This window comes from Uranotaenia lowii, chromosome 2 (assembly GCF_029784155.1).
Source record: "Uranotaenia lowii strain MFRU-FL chromosome 2, ASM2978415v1, whole genome shotgun sequence".
In the NCBI taxonomy this organism is placed as follows: domain Eukaryota; kingdom Metazoa; phylum Arthropoda; class Insecta; order Diptera; family Culicidae; genus Uranotaenia; species Uranotaenia lowii.
This window is the reverse complement of record NC_073692.1, coordinates 59,667,050-59,689,169: the sequence shown is the minus strand read 5'-3', so window position 1 is coordinate 59,689,169 and position 22,120 is coordinate 59,667,050. Positions and strand designations below refer to the sequence as shown.

Here is a 22,120-nt window from a genome sequence, read left to right as displayed (position 1 = left end):
ATTTTCACTGGAAACAGCACTTCGAATATTAAATCTTAATTGAAATTTAATGTTATGAATCCATATTATCAAAATTTTAATTGCATTCTTTTTTCATATTTCATATTCTTGATTATCTATTGGCATCATCATTAGAAAATAGATATAAAAAGCTGTTTTTAAATTGTTCAAATTTGTTTTTGCATTTCATTCAAAAGTTGATTTATGATTTTCGAAACTAATTTGAATTTTTCATATTCAGATAATAATTTTCCAAATATGAAAAATAGGAGTAGAAACCATGCTGAGTTTTCTCGAAAGTCTTTGAAATCCAATTAAAAAAAATTAAGAAGTCTAGAATTGAAAATTCAGAATTAACACACCATTTTTTATTTTATTCAAATTTCATTTCAAATTCACAAGTCCTGGAAATAATAAATTCAAATTAAAATCGAAAACATCTGAATTGAATTTAAAGATTCACGGTTGAGAGGCTGATACGAACTTCAATTCTTGACGTGAAATGGTTTTTTTTTCATTTGGAATATTTGAGAAATCGTATTGAAATTCAGAATCAGATCCAAAAATCAAATTCTGAGTACAGTTGCAGAATTTCGATTAAGAATTAATATTCAAAATTCAGATTCAGATTTAGCTCGTAAATGAGTTTCACAATCAAGATAAAATTATCAAGATGGCTACTTCGTTGAAGAATCAAATTGCAAGAGATCGCATTATTATAATGTTGCGTCATCAGGATGTATCCGATTTTAACTTCGAATAACTCCGCCATTTTCAGTCGATTTTCAAAAATAAACAAGATTCTTTTAGAAAACTTCTAAAGCCATTTATTCCAAACAAGATACAGAACACAACATCGATATAATGATTATCTCTATTTGATACACAAAATACCGCTCTTTTGCAGGCAATCTGCTTAACATTGACCAGCATTTCGGGCTTACAGCGGCTATTTCAGTTCGTATATTTGCTTTAAGTTCGTCGGTGTTCTTCGGTTTGCTGGCGTAAACTTTACTTTTAGAATATCCTGGCAGACGCTGACGAATAGAAACCTGGCGCACTCAAAGAAATTCGCCACCAAACTACGGATCGTCTTGTTTGTAGACGACAAATGTCTGCCATATTTTCTACGAAAACACGCATAGTTTTCATAATTAAACAATAGTTTTTCTTTAACTACCATTTCAGCTCGTTTTTTTGGTGTGTATCGACTCATAGCTAAAATGGCACTAAATTCCGATTCGAAACTGTGTTTCTCCGTCAAAACCGATGGAAAAAGTTATATAGGTACAACGTTATTCGACATTGAAATCAAACACATCGTGATGGCGCACCCTTTATATTAAAAAAAAATCATCCACAAGATTTTAATTATGGAATTGTTTTCCAATGCAAAATATTTTCTGTAATTTTTTTAGTATAAAAAATCGCACGGAGTTACATATTTTTGGTGTATTGTTTAACATTGTTAATATTTGAAAACCTGCAGTGCTGCAATATTGCAGTTTTTTCCAAAACCAAATTTCAATTCAAAATCTTAAATTTGGAGTTATTTAGCAAGAATCAGATTTGAACCGCAAAATTTTAATCTATTTGTTTTACTTTTGAAAGTTTGGTTCATTGTGAATATTTTCTTAAAAAAGTTATTCTACGTTCAAATCAAATGAGCTCAACTTACCAATTTTTTGAGTGAATTAAAAGATTTCAGGTTTCCTTTTTTTGTGACTTAAGGATTTCTTCTATAAATATAGCTTACTATTTCAAAAATTTAAGGATATTTTTAAAATTTTTTTTATTTAGTACGAAAAACTGTTCATGTAAAAGAACTTTAAATGAATAATCAAAAAGTATAAAAACAATTATTTGTTATTTGTATTAGTCAATGCATGAATTCAATGCAGAATTGTTTTTATGCTATTTGATTATTCATTTTGAGCTAATAGGGGAGATGAGGGCATAATGGGCACCTTAAGGAAAATGCTTATTTAACCATAGAGAACAGCTGTAATATGTGAATTACATCATTGTTTCGTGTTCCGATACTCAAATAGTCTATTGTCTAATTGGATGAAACTTGAAAAAGTAGATAAAAACGTTTAAAAATGCATTTTAAACAATTTTGCCGAAAGCTGAAAACCAGTCACTGTAGAGGCATAATGAGAAACCCCCCGAGGCAGTATGAGCACCAATTATGAAGGCATAATGAGTATTTTCTGCCGGGGAATCTAGCAGCGAATTCGACTCGATGAAGTCAATTGAGTAACTTGTATCGTCTGACGATTTGGCCTATTGGTTAGATGTCGGAGAGATAATCAGTAGGCTCGAGTTCGATTCCTGGTGGAGGTGATTTTTTTTTCTTGATTTATCATTTATGATCATGATTGCACTAAACGGTGAGGCGTAGATTCATCAAACAAAGCAAAAACAAAATAATCTAGGTCTGTTTGTAGAATTCAAAGAATTAACACATGTTCATACATTATGTTTCTGGTGTTTTGTTTGACGGATGATGCTTTGATGCTATTAGCCGTATAATGTAACAATAAAAAAATCAATCATGAATGGTATGTGCAAAGAAAAATCCCCTCGGACAGGAATCGAACTCGAGTCTAATGATTACCTCTCCGACATCTAACCAATAGGCAAAATCGTCAGACGATACAAGTTGAGCTGTAGCTCCATTATTCAGTTGACTTCATCGAGTTGAATTCGCTGCTAGATTCTCCGGCAGAAAATGCTCAATATGCCTTCATTGAAAGTGCTCTGTTCGCCTCTAGTGAACAAATTAAAGTAAAAACGCGTTTTACAATTGATTAAAGTGAAAAATCAAAAATTTTATGATGCTGAAAATTTAGAAACAATGTGTAGATCATGTTGCAGTGCATACATTTCAGATCAAGATGATTTAAAGGTCATAAAAGCTTATTTGGTGGTGCTCAAAAATTATAATATTTTCGTCACTTGAGAACCTACCTGGTTATTATTTAATATTTCTGTAAATATGAAAAGGATATTTCTTTTTTGGTGAAAAATTAATACTATAGGTAGTACGAAACAAGTCCTCATGAAAATTTGTTTAAGAAAATACGTACTTATGTAGAAAAATGGACTTCTCATTATGCCTCGGGTGCTCGTTATGCCCTCATCTCCCCTATGTATATCATAGAAAAAAAATCAAAACATCTAAGCATTATTCTAAAACAAACAAGAGAAAAAAAATATTGAAAAATTTTAAGTTTTCATTGAATCTCAGCAATGTTAAAATTGTATCTGAGGATTTAACAAAAATTTATGTTCATTTTAATTTTTTTAAAAGCGTTTTCGAACACAAAGTTTAAAAATTTTTAAAGAGAAATTTAAGTTTTTTATATTATTCGAATCTTTTCATCTAAACTTAACCGAACAACATCAACGAGAAACCCCAAAGATAAAAGCAGACAGCGATGATTTAAGCGGTCGTAAATAAACTTAATGAATTTGGTTCAGTGGTTTTCAAAATATTTACAAAACTTGTAAAATTCGGTGATTTGCGTTCCTCGCGGTCTTTAATGCATTAATAATATTTTTTATTAGAAAGGTTTAAAAATTTTCAGAAAGAAGCACCCAAAAACTTTATGAAATGAATGAAGTTTGTAAAATAAAAAGAACAATAAAAATACTTGTAAAAAGTAATTTGAAAAATAATGACCAAAATCAGTAAATTATGAAAAATAAAAAAATACCAATATTCCATAAATAACATAAATATCGTTATTATCCAAAATAAGGAAAATAGCAAAAATGATAGAAATGACAAAAAAATAAAAAAAAATTACTAATATTATAAAAAAAACAAAAAATATCAAGAATATAAAAAATTGCTAATATACCTCAAATGAAAAACAAATTTCAAAAACCATGAAAATTACAAAAAAGACATAAATTATAATGGCAAAATTGACAAAATAAAAATAAATAACAAAAGGACAAAAATGACAATAAAAAAACAAGAATGAAAAATGACAAAAATGACAAGAATTCAAGAAAAAATAAAATAAAAATACAATATTGGAAAAAAAAACAAGAATGACAACAATAACTAAAGGTAAATAAATAATAAAAATGACAGAAATGGCAGAAATGACAAAATTACAGAAATGACAAAAACAAAATCTTACGAAAACGAGAAATAATTAAAATGATAAAAAAGGTCTAAATTATAAATTAAAAAAAAATGTAGAAAATACAGAAGTGACTTAATGTGCTAACAGATTATCACTGCTGGTTTTTTGATTTAATTGAATGATTAATGGCATTTCGGTGAACTATACATTCTTCTTAACAATGATACGTTGCGGGACAAATAATCTTATGCGGCAAAAAGTTTTCTCAAATCAAGCTCTTGGCTCATTTTCAACACCTTTCATGCTTCCTAATCTAATCTATCCGTCTATAAATTTCATTACTTTCATTTGATATTTTTCCTATTAGAATGTATAGTTCACCGAAATGCCAATAATCATTCAATTAAATCAAAAGTGACTTAATGATAAAAAATAATAATAAATGATAATTATGCAAAAAAAAAACAGAATAATATATGAACACAATCTCCTGACATGCAAAATAATAGCATTTTTATAGTTTTTGGCGCATTGAGGATTTTTTTTATTATCTAAAATTTGCGCCAGTGGTCTTCAGATTTACCCCAAAATTGAAAATTGGGTTCATTATTACGACTTAAAACACATGTTTTTTTAGATTTCTAACATTTTTATTTTTCGAGTAAGATTCGGTTAGATTTTTTTTGTAAATAAAATAAAACCATATTTCAAAGTTATAAACTTTGTTAATTTTCATAAATCATAATAAAATCATAAAATAGCACACCAAAACGCATTGAAATTTTATCAGCTTCTCAAATAAAATATTTAAAAAGTTTTGCTGCAAACACTCTACAAAGCACAAAAATTAGTGTTTTTTCCCGTTTTGGTAAGTACTTTTTTCCCATGTTATTGGAAGGGCGCTTCCTGCATATGTGAATGCAGTTGTTCGATGCAAAAAAGAGATTTATTGTCTTAAAGGAGTTATTGGCCCACTTTGGTGTCTTCAAATGAAACTTGCATTATAAATTGGGTTATACAATGGTATTATTTGCAGAATATTCGGTGATGCAGACGGTACTTTTAGGCATCATTTTAAGCTTAATTATTTACATTTTTTTTTCATATTGAAAGTCATTACTTCCAAATTTTTAAATATTTTATTTGAAAAGTTGATAAAATTTCAATGCGTTTTGGCGTGCTATTTTATAATTTCCGTTGAAAAATAACAGTTATGAAGCTTTGAAATATCATTTTATTTCATTTACAAAAAAACCTTACCGAATCTTACTCGAAAAATTGAAATGTCAGAAATGTGATAAAATACAGGTGTTTTCAAGTCGTTAAAATGAACCCATTTTTCAATTTTGGGGAAAGTCTGAAGACTACCGGCGCAAACAGTCAGATAATTAAAAAAATCCTCACTTGTCGAAAACGTCGGTTGGATGCTAAATCTCAAATTATAAAAAAAATACTGGACTCATTTTCAAAATTGCGTTCTTTGAAAAATTTAAATTTTTCTTTAAATAATTTTCCCGCAGGATTTCAATAATGAAATTAGTTATTATTGGTAATTTATTATTGATAAAATAACTTGTAAATTATCTTCAGGTCCAGGAAAACTCAGCTGGAAATATATTTTATTTGATTGTTGATTAACTTTATTAATATTGTAGTTATTAAAAAAAAACCAAGATTTAAACTGAAATCTAAATGTATAGAGTTCACAAGAGTTGAACAAGTTTTCTTTCTAATGAAGCCTTCAAGAACCCTCTTTTATTTTTTTAAGCTTCTATAAAACTGACCACTTTAAAGATTTATTTTCGAAAGTAATGATTTGAAATGAATAGCTGTTAATATTTATCAAAGATCTTAAACCCGTATAATGAGATACCGTCAAACGGGGCATCATGCAACAGCGGGGTTCGATGCAACATTTATATAACACTACATTGAATCAATTTTTAATTTAATGCATTGTAATAAAGTTATCTTTTAATGATAACAAAATGATGATGACATAATTTCTCGCATCTTAAGCTAGTTGTCTTAAGTTTTTTTATTTTTATGTAAAATTTGAAAAATCGAGCAATAAATGTACAAATTTTAACATTTTTTGATGCCGAAAAAAACTTTACCCAGTATGACGGATCGGCTTGATAAAATTACCTACAAACTTTTTACAGGTTTCCTCATGTTATACCAACATTGTTGGTGTAAAAATATTTTTCGAACAATCACCCAATTTTTTTAAATGAATATTTTTAAAATTCAATTAGGTGTCTGGGGTTAAATGCAACAAAATGCAAATCAAAGAAATACCTTGTAAATCTCGTTTCCATGTGCTGGAATATGAATGTTTTGCATCACGCGTTTGTAAACATTTAAATTTCATTCATCCAAACATTTATTTTTATGATTTCAGCTTGTAGAATTTTTCGTAGTATTATTTAACCCCTAAATGTATGCAGCATCCATATTTTCAGAAAAAATGTGAAAATTTGTTTTTACAGACCCAAAAACTACTGCAGTTGGTGTTGTCATGCGTAATGGTCTTTAAGGCATCGCAAATATATTAAAAACTATGAATTTTCGTACGTGTTCATAAGATTTTTCATTAAAAACAAAGTTTGTTGCATGTTACCCCATTTTCTAAGGAGTGTAAAAATCAGATGTTTTTAGAAAATTAAAAATAACTGAAGAAACCAATAATTTTTTTAACTACACCAATTTGATGCCCCAGCATCCTTAAAACTTTTGATGCATAAAGGATACGATTAACTGTGAACATAAGTTTTTTAGAAGCCATTGAAGTTGAAAATTGTTGCATGTTGCCCCAGTTGACGGTACTCTTAGTATCACTTTTGTTTCTATTCTTTATGTAGATACCCAAGTAACCAGAATTCCCTTAAAAAGGTTCCATAGAAGCTTAATCAGCTCTCGTTTGTGTCTGAAGAGAATGCTAATCAGCCCGAAATTCAAGTTCTTAAAGCTACTTTCAAGTTCGTTTAGGTGGCTGTAGAGAACGCTATTCAGCTTCTAAGAGAAAGTCTAGAAAATTCTACGCGCCGAAAAAAAAATCCGATTGACAGATTGCTGACCACATGTCACGCGAACGTTATCGACCTTCTTGAAAAACATTTTTGACATGTCGCTTAGATTTCCCATATAGGTTCTTTAAAACACCTTCAAGTACCTTAATGGTGCGTTTTGGAATGTAACGCGAACGTTATCGACCTTCTTGAAAGAAGTTCCATTAAAAGCGCTTAGAATTTCCGTTATCGATAGTTTAACCTTTCAAAGGGCGATGGAAGTTCCTGAGTAACTTTTACGCGACAAGAGTCACCTGAAGTTCCCGTAAAACATTTTTTCAGACAAATGTGAACATCGGAGTTCCATCTTTAAGTAAAAACGCGACTTTTGGTTGCTTGGGTATGCATTTCTCTAGGACAAATGTTATAGGAAAAATTTTGTAACCAACTTAAGGTCAAGGAACATCGTTCTTTTCGAAAACTTTTTTGAAGATATGTTGCTCATTTCGACCTTCATCCAATTCGATATCAAATAAGTAATGAGGCGTATGAGATAGAAGAAATAGAAAAAAAAATGGAAATAATAATTTTATTTTTCCTTAAAAACTCGACAAAATATTCGACCGAATATTCCTTTGACTGAATAGTTGAAAAGGTCAATAATCGGTAATACCATTATTCGGTACATTTCTTATTTTAACTGAAAACATTATCAATTCGTACACGCACATGCTAGATAAACAAAACAGAAAGGGTTGTCTTCTTCGGGTATAGTCCTCACTTGTGCACTTTATAAATGAGGCAAATATAGGCAGCTCTCGATTTCTATCTACAGTGAGTTTGATCTACAGTGATTTTTGTGATTTCTGTCATTTTTATCATTGTTGTCATTTTTGTCATTTTTGGTATTTTTGTCATTTTTGTCATTTTTGTCATTTTTGTCATTTTTGTCATTTTTGTCATTTTTGTCATTTTTGTCATTTTTGTTATTTTTGTCATTTTTGTCATTTTTGTCAATTTTGTCATTTTTGTCATTTTTGTCATTTTTGTCATTTTTGCCATTTTTATCATTTTTGTCATTTTTGTCATTTTTGTCATTTTTGTCGTTTTTGTCATTTTTGTCATTTTTGTCATTTTTGTCATTTTTGTCATTTTTGTCATTTTTGTCATTTTTGTCATTTTTGTCATTTTTGTCATTTTTGTCATTTTTGTCATTTTTGTCATTTTTGTCATTTTTGTCATTTTTGTCATTTTTGTCATTTTTGTCATTTTTGTCATTTTTGTCATTTTTGTCATTTTTGTCATTTTTGTCATTTTTGTCATTTTTGTCATTTTTGTCATTTTTGTCACTTTTGTCATTTTTGTCATTTCATTTCATTCATGCCATTTCTTTCATTTCGGTCATGTTTGTTATTTTTGTCAATTTTTTTCATTTTTGTCATTTTTGTTCTTTTTGTCATTTTTGTCATTTTTGTAATTTTTGTCATTTTTGTCTTTCTTGTCATTTTTGCCATTTTTATCATTTTTGCCATTTTTGCCATTTTTTGTCATTATTTTTCATTTTTGTCATTTTTGTCTCTTTTGTTCGATCTAGAGATTTATATAGTATTTTTTGCTTAATTAACAATTTTTTTTAAATTCAAGTGTTTTTTTTTCGGTTTAGGTTCAAATCTCTGAGTCAGAATCCTATCGTTCAGTTGAATCCAGATGGTTTACAATTTTAAAAATGGATTTTGAACTCCTATTTATCTTGGTACAGAAACTCGGGTCCGAACCTACCCAAGAACGATGTCATCATTGCGGTCAACTGGACCGGCGTTTACGTTGTCGACGATCAGGAACAGGTGCTGTTGGAGCTTTCGTTCCCGGAAATCACCGCCGTCTCGAGCCAGAAAACGAACAAGGTCTTCACGCAGACGTTCTCGCTATCGACGGTACGCAACGAGGAGTTCACCTTCCAAAGCCCGAACGCCGAAGACATCCGGGACCTGATAGTCTACTTCCTGGAGGGATTAAAAAAGCGGTTTGTAGTCAATTTTACTAAAGTTTTAGAATTTCAAGTTAAAATATAAATAAAATTTCATTTTCCTACAGTTCCAAATACGTGATAGCTTTACAAGACTACAAGGCCCCGGGAGAAGCGACTACATTCCTATCGTTTTTGAAAGGGGATTTAATAATTTTGGAAGATGAAAGTACCGGAGAAAGTGTCTTGAACTCTGGCTGGTGCATAGGTAAGAATCATTCCTTCGGTTATCGAACAATACTAAATTTCAATACTTTTCTCAGGATGTTGTGAGCGAACTCAGGAACGTGGAGACTTCCCGGCTGAGATAGTGTACGTTCTGCCAACCCTCACCAAACCCCCGCCGGACATTCTGGCGCTGTTCAGCGTAGAGGATGCCCATCACGGCAAGCGGCTGAATTCCATCTACTCAAACGGGGGAACGGAAACCCGAGAAAGACCGCACACTTTGGCTGACTATTCATTGGATCACTTCCGGCCACCTCCAAAGCGCACCATGTCCAAGGCACTGACCACGCTGAGCTCGAAGCGTGGCGGAGACGAGCTGTGGCGTTATTCGCGGGAACCTTTGAAACAACCGCTGCTCAAAAAGTTGCTAGCCAAGGAAGAACTTTCCGAAGAGTCCTGTCTAGCGTTCATCGCCATCATGAAGTACATGGGTGATCTACCCTCGAAACGACCCCGCATCGGTAACGAAATTACCGATCATATCTTCGATGGTCCACTGAAGCACGAAATCTTGCGGGATGAAATCTACTGTCAACTTATGAAACAGCTCACCGATAACCGGAACCGGGTATCTGAAGAACGTGGCTGGGAGTTGATGTGGTTGTCTACCGGACTGTTCGCTTGCAGTCAACAGTTGCTCAAAGAACTTACCCTGTTCCTGCGGAGTCGCCGGCATCCCATTTCCCAGGATTCGTTGCACCGACTGCAGAAGACCATCCGGAACGGTCAACGCAAATACCCACCCCATCAAGTGGAAGTGGAAGCCATCCAGCACAAAACCACCCAGATTTTCCACAAAGTGTACTTCCCGGATGATACCGACGAGGCGTTCGAGGTGGATTCCTCGACGCGAGCGAAAGATTTCTGCCAGAACATTTCACAGCGGCTGAATCTGCGGTCCAGTGAAGGTTTTAGCTTGTTTGTAAAAATAGCCGACAAGGTGATATCAGTGCCAGAAGGAGATTTCTTCTTCGATTTTGTGCGCCATTTGACCGATTGGATCAAAAAGGCTCGACCGACGAGGGATGGGTCGAATCCGCAGTTCACCTATCAGGTGTTCTTCATGAAGAAGCTGTGGACCAATACGGTACCGGGGAAGGACAAGAATGCCGATCTGATATTCCACTACCATCAGGAGTTGCCGAAGCTGCTGCGGGGCTATCACAAGTGTTCGAAGGATGAATCGGTGAAGCTGGCTGCGTTGGTTTATCGGGTGCGGTTCGGGGAGAGCAAGCAGGAGCTGCAAGCCATTCCGTAAGTTTCTAAAGTCTGTTTCACATAGAATCTGTTCGGATAAAATAGATCATTCCTCCGCAAAGAAATAACGTACAAGAAAAGTAAAAATGTCATTTTGTAGGGTTTTTATTGCACTTTAAGGGAAAAAAAATACATAAAAATCGTTCGTCAGCTTTTCGGATGAATTTTCGAACTTTTTTTGTGATACCACCCATTATTTTCTGCACAGTACTGCTGATAACCTCATTCGCCATCTTGTTTCACCACACCACTTTTCCATTTGAGCGGGTTTTTTCATGGTTCTGCCACATTTCTTCAGTTTGCCGTTAACTATTGCCCAATATTTCTCGATGGGACGAAAATCCGGACAGTTTGGTGGATTTAACCTTTTTTTACAAAATCGATCTTGTTCTCCTTATACCACTTAACGACATCCCGGCTGTAGTGGCAGCTTGCCAGGTCCGGCCAGAACTTCACCGAACCTTTGTGGGACCGAATGAATGGCAAAACCCTCTTCTGGAGACATTCTTCTTTGTAAACATTTTTATTCATTGTGTCCCCAGTGATGAAAATCTTAGTCTTCTTCCCACAACTACAGATCCCTTGCCAGATCATCAACTTACGAGCAAATTTATCTGCGAAACAAGCTTGAATCTAACCGCAACATTCCCTTTACGCTTCGCAAGGTAAAATTTGTTACCGGGTATTTGTAAAAAATCCATTTTGACGTAAGTTTCGTCGTCCATCAAAATGCATCCGTTGTACTTGGTCAACACTTTTTCATACAACTTATTTGCCCGGGTATTGGCAACCAGGTTTTGTTTCAGCGTCTTGTTGGGGTGTTTGCTTGCATGACACTACCGCAAGCCTTCTTGCAAACAAATTCTTCGAGCTGTACTGTGGTTCGTCTTGAACTTTTTCGCCAAATCACGCAAGGAGATTCCAGGATTATTGTGAACTGATCGGATTACCTTTGCTCGCAGCTTCCGGTCATATGTTCCACTTTTACGCATGGTTTGTTTTGGTCGATCCACCATAAGGGCACTGATCATACTGACAGGACACTTAGAACAAAAATTCGATCATTTTCTGGCAAATTTGTTTCGTCAAATTTAGCAGGTTCGCAATACCGACGGTAGGTGGCGAACCTACCATTTTTCCGATACAAATGCCATGTAGGAAAAATGTACCTGTTTAGCCCGATTTCATCGTCTGAATTGCCTGTTTTTTTTTCGAAAGTTGGGTGGAACTTTCTAACTGGGATAGCATTTCTTCAAATCGATCGACGCGCGCTCTGGAATCGATATTGCGTACTGTTGGAAAAATTATCCAACAAACGAAATCGAGAGTCCAGTCAGTATGGTCAGTGGTAAGGGTCTCCCGGTAACGTTGCAGCACCGAATTTACAGTCGATTTTGGATCATTCAGGAATTTAGCGATCTTTACCCCTGACCACGTCGGTTTCTCTACGTGAGTGTGCAGAATTTTCTCTCGCCTTTCGCGTTCCATCGTCGATAACTTTTGGCTGATTGCTTCAATATTGATTAAACTTTCACCACTAAATAAACAAACCATCCGGATCAAAACACTGTCAATAAATTCACGATGTGACAACTAGGGGCGCTGCAGTAAATGAAAAGATGCGATCATATTCAATTATCGTATTCGTTTTCACCACCCGAAAGTGTTGCACCATCTACGCTGAAAACGAGCATGAATCGAGTTTTGCCCTCACCTTTGTTGGTGTGCGTGAAATCGGCAGTGTCAACAGAAAATATCAAGCTGTCAAAAACCCATTACAGCTAGTATTTGTTTTTGTTTGATTTCCAAAATTGAAATAAATTTGATCATTGTCTTGTAAAAAAATATGAAAATTTTAGCATGAATTTATGTACTGAATTGTGAAGATTTTAGATTAATTTTATTAGAGAGGCTTGTTCGGTACATTCGCCTCTGGCCCTGATGATAATTGTAATACCGGCTGATTCTGGGCGGTCTATGTTTGCTGCTGCTGGACTGGAGTTACCCCAGCTTGATGGTTCCTATATTTTATCTAGAGAGTAACGTTTCTTCCTAGCAAATCTCTTCCTTGTTCGAGTATTTCCGTTTCAGATTACAAGAAAAAATTCTTGGTAGTCAAAACGGCGACCTCGGATCGCGGAAGTCTGGGGAAAGAATTTTGATAAAGGACCGAAAAGAACGGCACTCAGCCCGCGATGAGGGTGCCGTCTTGAGCTACTGTTGTCGCTACGGAAAACAAACGCCACTTCTCATAAGTCGACAAAGTTTATTGACGCTTTTAAGCTGAAATTGTTGTAGGTTAAATTACTTAAATGTTTTAACGGGTAATCAAATCCAACTTACATTTTTAGCAACGCTTTTCCCGTTTGAACGCAGACAACTATTACTTTCGAATCCTTTCTGGGATCTATCCCTGTTTCCCTGTAATTTCAAAAGGATGGGATTCAATACAGAGCATTCGGAAGCTGGTATGAAATGCTTACGCTATTATCCGGAATGTCCGAAATCCTTTGGGATAATGCGAATAGGATTTAGAACGTGAATAATACTTCGAATTTACGAGTATTTTCTATCGTACGGACTGGTTTTTTGTCGCACGTTAACCTAGAAATTTAAAGTGCTAACTTTTAACAATTATGCCTTAAAAAATTTGTTCACCGTACTTACAGTTGGTGCAACGTATAATTAACAACTTCAACCAGTTTACTTTGAATGGGAATGGTAAAATATCAACGAATTCTTGTAATACTTTAATTATAATTTTCCGCGGAACCACGTTGGCCTAGCTTACACACTTTTTTCTCAGAAAAATCACTCCTCCTACTTCCTTCTACTTTTCTATCTTCACTCTTTCTACTTCTACTTTGCTATCTTTCTCTATCATGACATTTCTAACTATCGGCCTGCTCACACTATTCGATATTGTTCTCAGCGGCGGTAACGGCTGGGCGTGACGTCGCAACAGCTACCTTTATGAAGGTCAACGGGGTGAAATCCGGAACTTGGCGCAACAGGGCATCGTTACCCTGAAGCACAGTTTTTTCCTCAATTTTCACGCACTCGGGGGCTTCAACGCTCGAAGCTGGCTTGTTGCAGAGTAGCTTCGAAGCAACTTTACGCGTCTAGCTGCGCGAGACCAATTTCTGGGGCACGCTCGAGCAGGAGAACTCGGTTTGGGCGATTCCGCCAGATCTTTAGGTTGGACTTTTTGCACTCGAATTTGCTGCCCTTCTTGGGCATCGCCTGAAACTGATTGCAGCAAGCCTTTTGGGCACATTCCTTGCTCTTGGGAGCATTCGATCCGCATCCTCCATTTTTGCTTTAAGATGAAAACAGACGACTCTTGATAGCTTTCCTGCTATCTCCAGTTGCAGTATAGAAATAAACCAAACCAGCTGATATTTGTTTACATTGGGCGCGTCCTGCCAAAATTCATGATAGTATTGGTGAGAGCGCAAGCAACATCGAATATTTTCTGAGTGTTCCACCGTCCACTTTATGGTGCACTATCAGTGGACCACTCTCCCTGAAAACTTGCATGAAAACAGCAAAAAGTGCACTACCGGTTGTGCACCGGTGCACTACCCAACGAAAACGAATTCTCTATATGTGAAACAGACTTTAAGTCACCATATTGGAGTTCGAGATGGCGTATCATAGCGTCAGACAGCGAAATTTGACTTCTACTTATTGAGCCCTTTCACCATAAACCCATATTGTGTGTGATTCATGCCATTTTCAATCATTGAACACGTTCGTCGCCATGCTCATTTTGGTAGTTTTACTTGCAAAGTAAAGAGAGAGAATTCCAAAATTTAAAACGCGGCTAAGCTGAGCGGTTAACTTGAATAGGAGAGCGTCAACCGTATTTGATGTGACGGGGCCTCCCAGGGAATACACGCGTCACCCTAATATGGGTCCAATCGCGACGAACGCGTTAAAGCATTATAATGTTAGGGAGAAGCCGTCATCTAGATTTCAAAATTGCGTCGAAAATCTATTTTTCAACATCCTCACAAGGTCCTGGCACCGTGTATTCATTTCCTTACGATTCCTCTTCACATCACTGCGGTCTGGTTTCCACGGTCCTGGAATTTGCAAAGTCTACAAATTGCTTCTATCGATATTAGTAACAATTATTAACTCGAATACACGATGTGGTTGGTTTAATGATTTTGTTCTGCATGACGTACTAATGATTAATATGTGTAGATAGTGCTCAAGGATTACGATCCTATTTTTCGCTATCAATATCGGTGACATGATTCTGGTCGTTTCACTCATCCTGTGTATTCATTATGGAGGCAGCCAAGTGGATCATGTAGAATTTCGAAAACCGACCGTATACATTTATCCAAACTTCGGCCGTTTTTCGGAAAACCTACTAAGTTCCAGAAAGTCGGTTTTTGACCAAACATTTTTTTCCAAGATAACATCAGATCTCGACGGATCTCGACGGCATTTTTAAGTCATTTGGTATCAAAATAAAAATTTCGATTTCCTGAATTTCCTTTGTTCCCTTTTTTGGTGATTACCGAAATTTTACAGTCGATTTTCGACATAACATTTGTTTTTTCGAGATAATACCAGATATCCAGGTTTTATGCATTTTCAAGTCATTTGGCATTCAAAATTAAAATTTCGTTTTTTTTTCGATTTCCTTTGGTCCCTCTTTTGGTGATTTTTGAGGATCAAGAACCGAAACAAGAGCTCCGGGGCTTGCATAAAAGGGTAGCAATGGATGTATGCGAAAAATTTCATGATCAAATTTTGAAAACAAGCCATATACATTTTGTAAATTGATTCTTAAAACTGACCTGTGCAAAATTTCAGCTCAATCGGAGTTTATGTAGGGGCCTCACAGTGCTCAAAGCTTCGGTTTTTACACTCAAAAATCACCTAAAGGGGACTAAAGGTAATCGGAAAAATCGAAATTTTTATTTTTATGCCATATGACTTTGAAATGCATGAAAAGAAAATTTTCGGTGTTATCTCGAAAAAAAGAGATCAAAAATCAACATTCTGGGAGGCTTTTCAGAAAGCCGCAATGGTCAGTTTTTTGGGCCAATCTTAAAAATATAGGTATATGGTCGATATTCGAAATGTACAGTACACAAATATGGTCATTACGTTATGTTATGCAGAACAGTCGAATAAAAATCATTGGTAGCGAGGCTTTTTGCTTTAGAAGGCTCGCATTATAAAGTGTAACTTCTAACAAAATCTTTGTAGACAGTAAGTCTCGCGTGAAAAGGCGCGCGGCTACAGAAGACATTTTAATCATGTATCCAACGCTACCTGGCGATATCATAAGTAGTTTGTTTCTGTGCCAAGAAAACAAATAGATTTAAAAACATGCATTGTGCTCACTCAGTCTTTCTTAACAAATTAAGGGTCGTGTAGGGTCCAGTTAAAACATTTCCCGATTTGGAAACGCTTATTCTTTTATCAAATACTCAACTTCTAATTTCCACGTTTTCACTCCTCAACTGTCTCCTCTTTTCCAATGCCGTTTTTGATTTTACACAAAATTATATTTGTTATTGATGTAGACCAGGGGTTTTCAGATCATTTGCTCAGCGGAGCACTTTTAAAAACCAAAAGTTTTTGCGGAGCACCTACATTTTTGAAAGAATGAAAAGTCCGAAAACTTGATAGTAATTATCGTTCAAATAAAATGTGTCTTGTCATGGTAGTAAATAAAATCAGTAATGAATGGCTACTCTTTGAATAGTCTTGTTTTTATTAACAAAATATATGTATGTCATCAAAAATTAATGATTTCGATAGAACAAATACGCTTTCTACGATTTTTCAAGCTGTAACAAGTTTGGTTAAATTTGTGTCTGTTGTAGCCTGACGTCTGGTTCCGCGTTTAGTCGGTATCGGTATTTTGTCTTTATTGCGATATATGTGGGAAACCCAGACTCACATAGATAAGTTGTGGAAAACGGCAGAAGAATAAGTTTTGCTTTATCGGATAAAATTTATAATTTATTTTTCAGTTGACACAAATACTCCTACAACGACTATTTGGATACGAAGCTTTCCTGAAGCTTTGAATACGATGCCATATCTATCAAGCATTCATATTCTTGCGATGTTAACGATTCTGGTTTCTTTGACATAAAAATAGGATGTTCTACGCAAGTCTTCAATCTTTTTATCATTTTATGATATTCTTTGGGGAATTTTGCTGGAAGCTGTTCAACAAATCCTGCGGCAAAACATTGTAATTGTAATTGTAAATGACTTCATTAGACACGTAATATTGTTTGTTATGTTCTATTCAATTTTTGTTAATGTTGCGCTGGTAAAAAAAAGATAGTTTTTCTGATAGAAAAAAAAACAGTTAATACTCCAAAAAAACAGGGGCAAAATAAACTGTCCAGATCAGTACAGATTCAAATAATTCAAACTGAAGGCAAACAAGAACGATTTAATAATGGGTACGGCCTTCTTCAGCCTTCAACACCTCCTGCAAACGCTTCGGCATACTTTCAACAAGGTTCTTCATGATTTTTGATATCGCTGTCTTGCTGATTTCGTAGTGCTTAGCCACTTCCCGGTGCGTTCGACCGTTATTCACATCACGAACAACCAATTTCCAGATGGACAACGGAATGGAACCAGAAATTTATGCGTTCTCCATATTTTACAACTTATTCGAATGTAGACACCTGTTTGAATACTCCAGAGCCAAGTCAGTTGTTTATGAAACGTCAAAATACACAAAACAAACAAATTCGAGGGGCCTCGCGATGGAAACTTATCGAAATTATATTGATTTTGAGTTGGACACTTTATTTTGCCCTTTTTTTTTAATATTACCATCAAGTAGCCATTCACCGCCCAGTCACCATTTACCGCCCAAAATTACCCTTTTATGTGTATTTCGAAAAAAGAGAGATGTTTTTCCCAAAAATAAGACCTCTGTTCTGTGTTGGCATCATTTTTCGACCATTTCACTGAAAAAACATCACTTAATTATGCTAACGATAGCCAGAAATAAAATATTTGGTTTTTCGTTTCCGGTCAAATTATTGAATTCGACGCCTATTAGCGAACTGAGCATTAATGTGCTCCTGGTGCATAAAGGGTTTTTGTTTACTAAAAAGAACATAATTGATCTAAAATCGACTTGAAACGATAGTTTTATTTTCGTAGAATAGATTTGCATTGGAAAATTTTCGATTTTTTTCAAAAGTTGTTGTTTTTTGGAGCGTTTAGTGTTGGGTGTTAATTGGTACATAAACAAAAGTATTTGTTCCTAATGACCGATCACTCAAAATTTCTTTGTTTTTAAAGCATGTATTGTGTCAAATGTGTAAATTTTAAGTAGCATTTAGTTGGATTATGTTAGAAAATGATGTTTTATCGCTGAAAGTAACCCGTTTCTTGAGGCTGTTTGCCGGGAATCATGATTTTGTCAGTCAACGCACTTTGTTAAAATTTGTACAAAATTTGCGGGAAAAATTTCACAAAGTGTATTCTCTCAAGATCCAAAATTTAGTTTTGACAGCTCCTTACATGAAAAATACTAAAAATAACCGTTTTCGTGTTGTAAGATAGTTTTTCCTAAAGAAAACATCATCGGTAACAGAAAAAGTCGAGTGGGCGATAACAGGGCCAGTTGAACACCCCCAAGTGTAGTTAATTATTTTGAAAAGCGTACATTTTTCGCAAATTTTTTTATTGAAATGAGAGTAGTTTTGAGATGTATTGGAATAGAAAGCGAATAAAAATCTGCCATCGTTTTTTTATTACACATGTTTGAAGTTGAAAAACCGCTTAACTGGGCGGTAGATGGTGACATGATGGTAACTGTTTTTTTTTTCTATCAGAAAAACTTTCTGTTTTACCAGCGCTACATTAAAAAAAAATTGAAAAGAACATAATAAACAATATTTTAAAAATGATTACGATGTGTTTTCGTTGAATTTTAACCCGAAAAATAAAAGAAATGATATAAAAAATAATTTGGACACTTTATTTTGCTTCTCACTGTATATGCCCTGTGATTTTTTTTCCTCATGTTTCGATAAAAATGAAACGATAAAAAAATATCAGAATTTTTCAAAGTTGGTTTATGATTTTCGTGCGTACGTCGCGGAGCACTTTCAAAAGCTTCGCGGAGCACCAAGTGCTCCGCGGAGCACGATCTGAAAACCCCTGATGTAGACAAACACAACACTTATCATTGAGGTGCGAGAAATATCGAAATTCGGCACTATACTGCCCCTATTCGCATATGAGTCCCATGTGTAAAAACTGCAAACCGAGAAAAACGCTTGTAAAGTTTGAAACTTGAACTCATGAAAACAATCGTATGCATCGTTTGTTGGCAAAACCTATCAATAGTTCGGATAGAAAACACTTCAAAGAATACTTTTGTTTTCTTTTGCGCTAAAACTAACTAATAATTACGGAGAAATTCCAATAAAACACTCATGTGACTCATATGCGAACATTCTTAACCCTCGATCAGAGATTATTCGCAAATGAGTCCCTGGTGCTAAAGTTATCCGCAGGTGGCAAGTACTTTTCTAACATATTTTTTTCATTTGTTTATCATTCTTTTTGACGACGGAAGAAAATTTTCGGAAGATCTTGATTCCAAACTGATTTCAATCAAGGTTTTTTCGTCAAGTGGGATGTGTTTTTCCAAAACTTTGTTTTTATTTGTGTGAAATTGCTGCGAATTTATAAGACATCATCATCATTTAATTCAATGCGTGTTAAGGGTACGTGGATAACACCGACCAAAAGTCTGCTGGATTCAAGACAAATAAGAAGATTTCTTCCGGGAAAATCTTCCTGGGTAATAAACGAAAACAGTGGTATTGATATTGTTGTGCATATAGAAAAAAGTAATGAAAAAAGTTTGTTATTTTGTTACCGAAACAACACTTCAAGTACCACCTACCGATCACACATTAGATCGTCGAAATCTCCCACGAAGGATTCATCCTGACCGAAGACTGATCTATTGAGCGTTGTTCATCGGTTGATTTTTGTCGAAAAAACAATTTTGGTAGAATTAACCTGTTACTTATTAATGTTTTTTGTGACTAAGAACCAAATGTCTTCGGAATCATTTCGATACTATACGTTCAATTTTTATGTAAATTAATGTTTTAAGCATTTAATTATTGATTTACTTCATTTTCTATCTATCCTTTCCTTCAATTGTAAGCTCTGGCGCTGAATTTTGGTCATGGGACTCATATGCGCATATTTTTCACATGGGACACATCAGGGGTCATATTTTTTTCGAAATTTTGGGAACAAACTTCGAATAAAAACTTGTTTTATAGTTAAATTGAAGCACAAAGAAGCGTTTTCCATCGATAACTCAAAAACGATGAAAATGCACATGGGACTCATATGCGAATAGGGGCAGTATATATCTCAGAAATCATTGAACCAAATTCCACAAATTTAGCTACTCTGAGTTACGGCACATGTTGTGTTGAATTTTTTCGAATAAATTTCTGCCACTAAATGTATCACACTTGCGGCGAGCGAAAAAAACGAAATATCTCGTATTTGGTCTGCAACGTGTTTATATTGTACCTCATTACGAATTTCTAAAAGATGATATTTTAATGGTTTGTTCTCATTTCTTTACAGACAAATGCTACGTGAGCTGGTTCCCTCGGATCTGATCAAACTGCAAACGACGAACGATTGGAAACGGTCAATCGTGGCAGCTTACAACCAGGACGCCGGCATGTCGCCAGAGGATGCCAAAATCACCTTCCTCAAAATTGTGTACAGGTAATTACTTAAAGTCAAATTTTCTACTGATCATTTTACTAATGTTTGAATTATTCATTACAGATGGCCAACTTTCGGATCTGCTTTCTTCGAGGTTAAACAAACAACAGAACCCAACTATCCGGAGATGCTGCTGATCGCCATCAACAAACATGGCGTCAGTTTGATCCATCCTAGCTCCAAGGTGAGACTTTTTTAATCAGAGCTTGGGCTTAGCTTACTAATTTATGTGGTTTTCAACTTCAGGACATTCTGGTCACTCATCCGTTTACGCGCATTTCCAACTGGTCATCGGGCAATACATACTTCCACATGACCATCGGCAATCTGGTGCGTGGATCCAAGCTTCTGTGCGAAACATCACTCGGTTACAAGATGGACGATCTGCTGACCTCGTACATCTCCCTGATGCTAACCAATATGAACAAACAGCGAACAATTAGGGTTAAATAATTTAAAAAAAAAACAACAACACCATAAGCACTGAGTGGTTGCTTGAAGCAGCAAGATTCATTTATATTTTTTCTTTCAGTTTTAAAGCCTCCGACTGGGGCACATTAGGGAAACTTTACAAAATATTTATTTGGTTTGAGCTTGGCTTTATATGTTTTGTTTTAGCTTGCAATCAATGCACACACGATCATTATTCGATATTTAGAACGGTTAGTTAAGCCTTTTCCGGAAGCAGAAACTTGGAAGAGGGTGTTGGATTCCTTAAATCTTATTTGAACACCTTTGTACGAATCATCACGATCAAACTCACATATCGGTGCAAAATGCTTTAGAGCGATGTGGAACAAATGAGAAAAAAGATTTGTCGGAACTGTAAAGTCTACACGATTACGTTTCAATTTGTTTTTATCAATCGACTATTTTATACTTCAAATCACTTTTTTAAGGCCATTTTAGCTTTTTTTTTCTATTGATATTTTTATCACTTACTTCGAACGCTCTCAATCATCACAATATAATTGAAAATAGAAGAAAATGCTTTATTTATTCACAACTTACTCCGCAAACACACATTTCCATACTAACAAACTCCTGTTGTTTTTCCTCAATCACGCACGATCCCCTTCTGTTAGGACTTAATTTAAAAGAAAACCAGTTTATAGCTAGGACATATTCGTTAGTAAGAATAGTTTTTAAAGGTGCAACTCCGCTGCAACTAAAGTAGGTAGAAAGTGCATTAGTCGTCAAAATTTCAATCCTTCAATTCAGTCCGGGGAAACGTGAGAATGCGTGAGTGTGAATGTGACTCTATTTTCAAAAATTCTGGAAATCGAAGGAGAATGAAAGATTGTATGAAAAATGGACAATAAAAATGGTACACGTGAGAAGACTAAGATCACTAGTTTCCTGGAATGTGAAGTTATATTTTTTGTAATTTTATTATACAACATTGTTATGCCTACCTTTATACTATTTTCTATGATCGATATACAATAAAATATGCGTAGTTAAATTAATAATGTGTTTTTAAATTCCTCATTAGCATTCCATTGTTTAATTTGCTGCTAAAGTGATAAGTCTTCGTCGTTTTTCTGTTACGCTGTCTTGCTGTCTGCCGAATCACAGCCATTTTTCTCTGACTTCGGACTTCGAATTTTTAAACATCTCGAAATTTTATCTCGTATGCAGCACGCTAGAAAGTAATCTAAGCTTCAAAAAATTTATTCTTTTTTTTTTTAATTTTTATTCTAACAGTTCTTACT

At 34.9% G+C, this 22,120-nt stretch overlaps 1 protein-coding gene across 2 annotated transcripts in view; it reads left to right on the top strand.

Annotated features, from left to right (window-relative positions):
* The window catches only part of LOC129745601 (myosin-VIIa), a 116,844-nt gene extending 94,988 nt beyond the window's left edge, over positions 1-21,856 (top strand). For both annotated transcript variants that reach the window (XM_055738768.1, XM_055738767.1), the window contains 6 exons: positions 8,874-9,137; positions 9,209-9,348; positions 9,404-10,622; positions 20,259-20,405; positions 20,469-20,589; positions 20,652-21,856. In XM_055738768.1, the coding sequence (XP_055594743.1) occupies positions 8,874-9,137; positions 9,209-9,348; positions 9,404-10,622; positions 20,259-20,405; positions 20,469-20,589; positions 20,652-20,858 (2,098 nt within the window). In that variant the 3' untranslated portion in view covers positions 20,859-21,856. The remainder of the gene's footprint in view (positions 1-8,873; positions 9,138-9,208; positions 9,349-9,403; positions 10,623-20,258; positions 20,406-20,468; positions 20,590-20,651) is intronic.
* Positions 21,857-22,120: the final 264 nt, after the last annotated feature.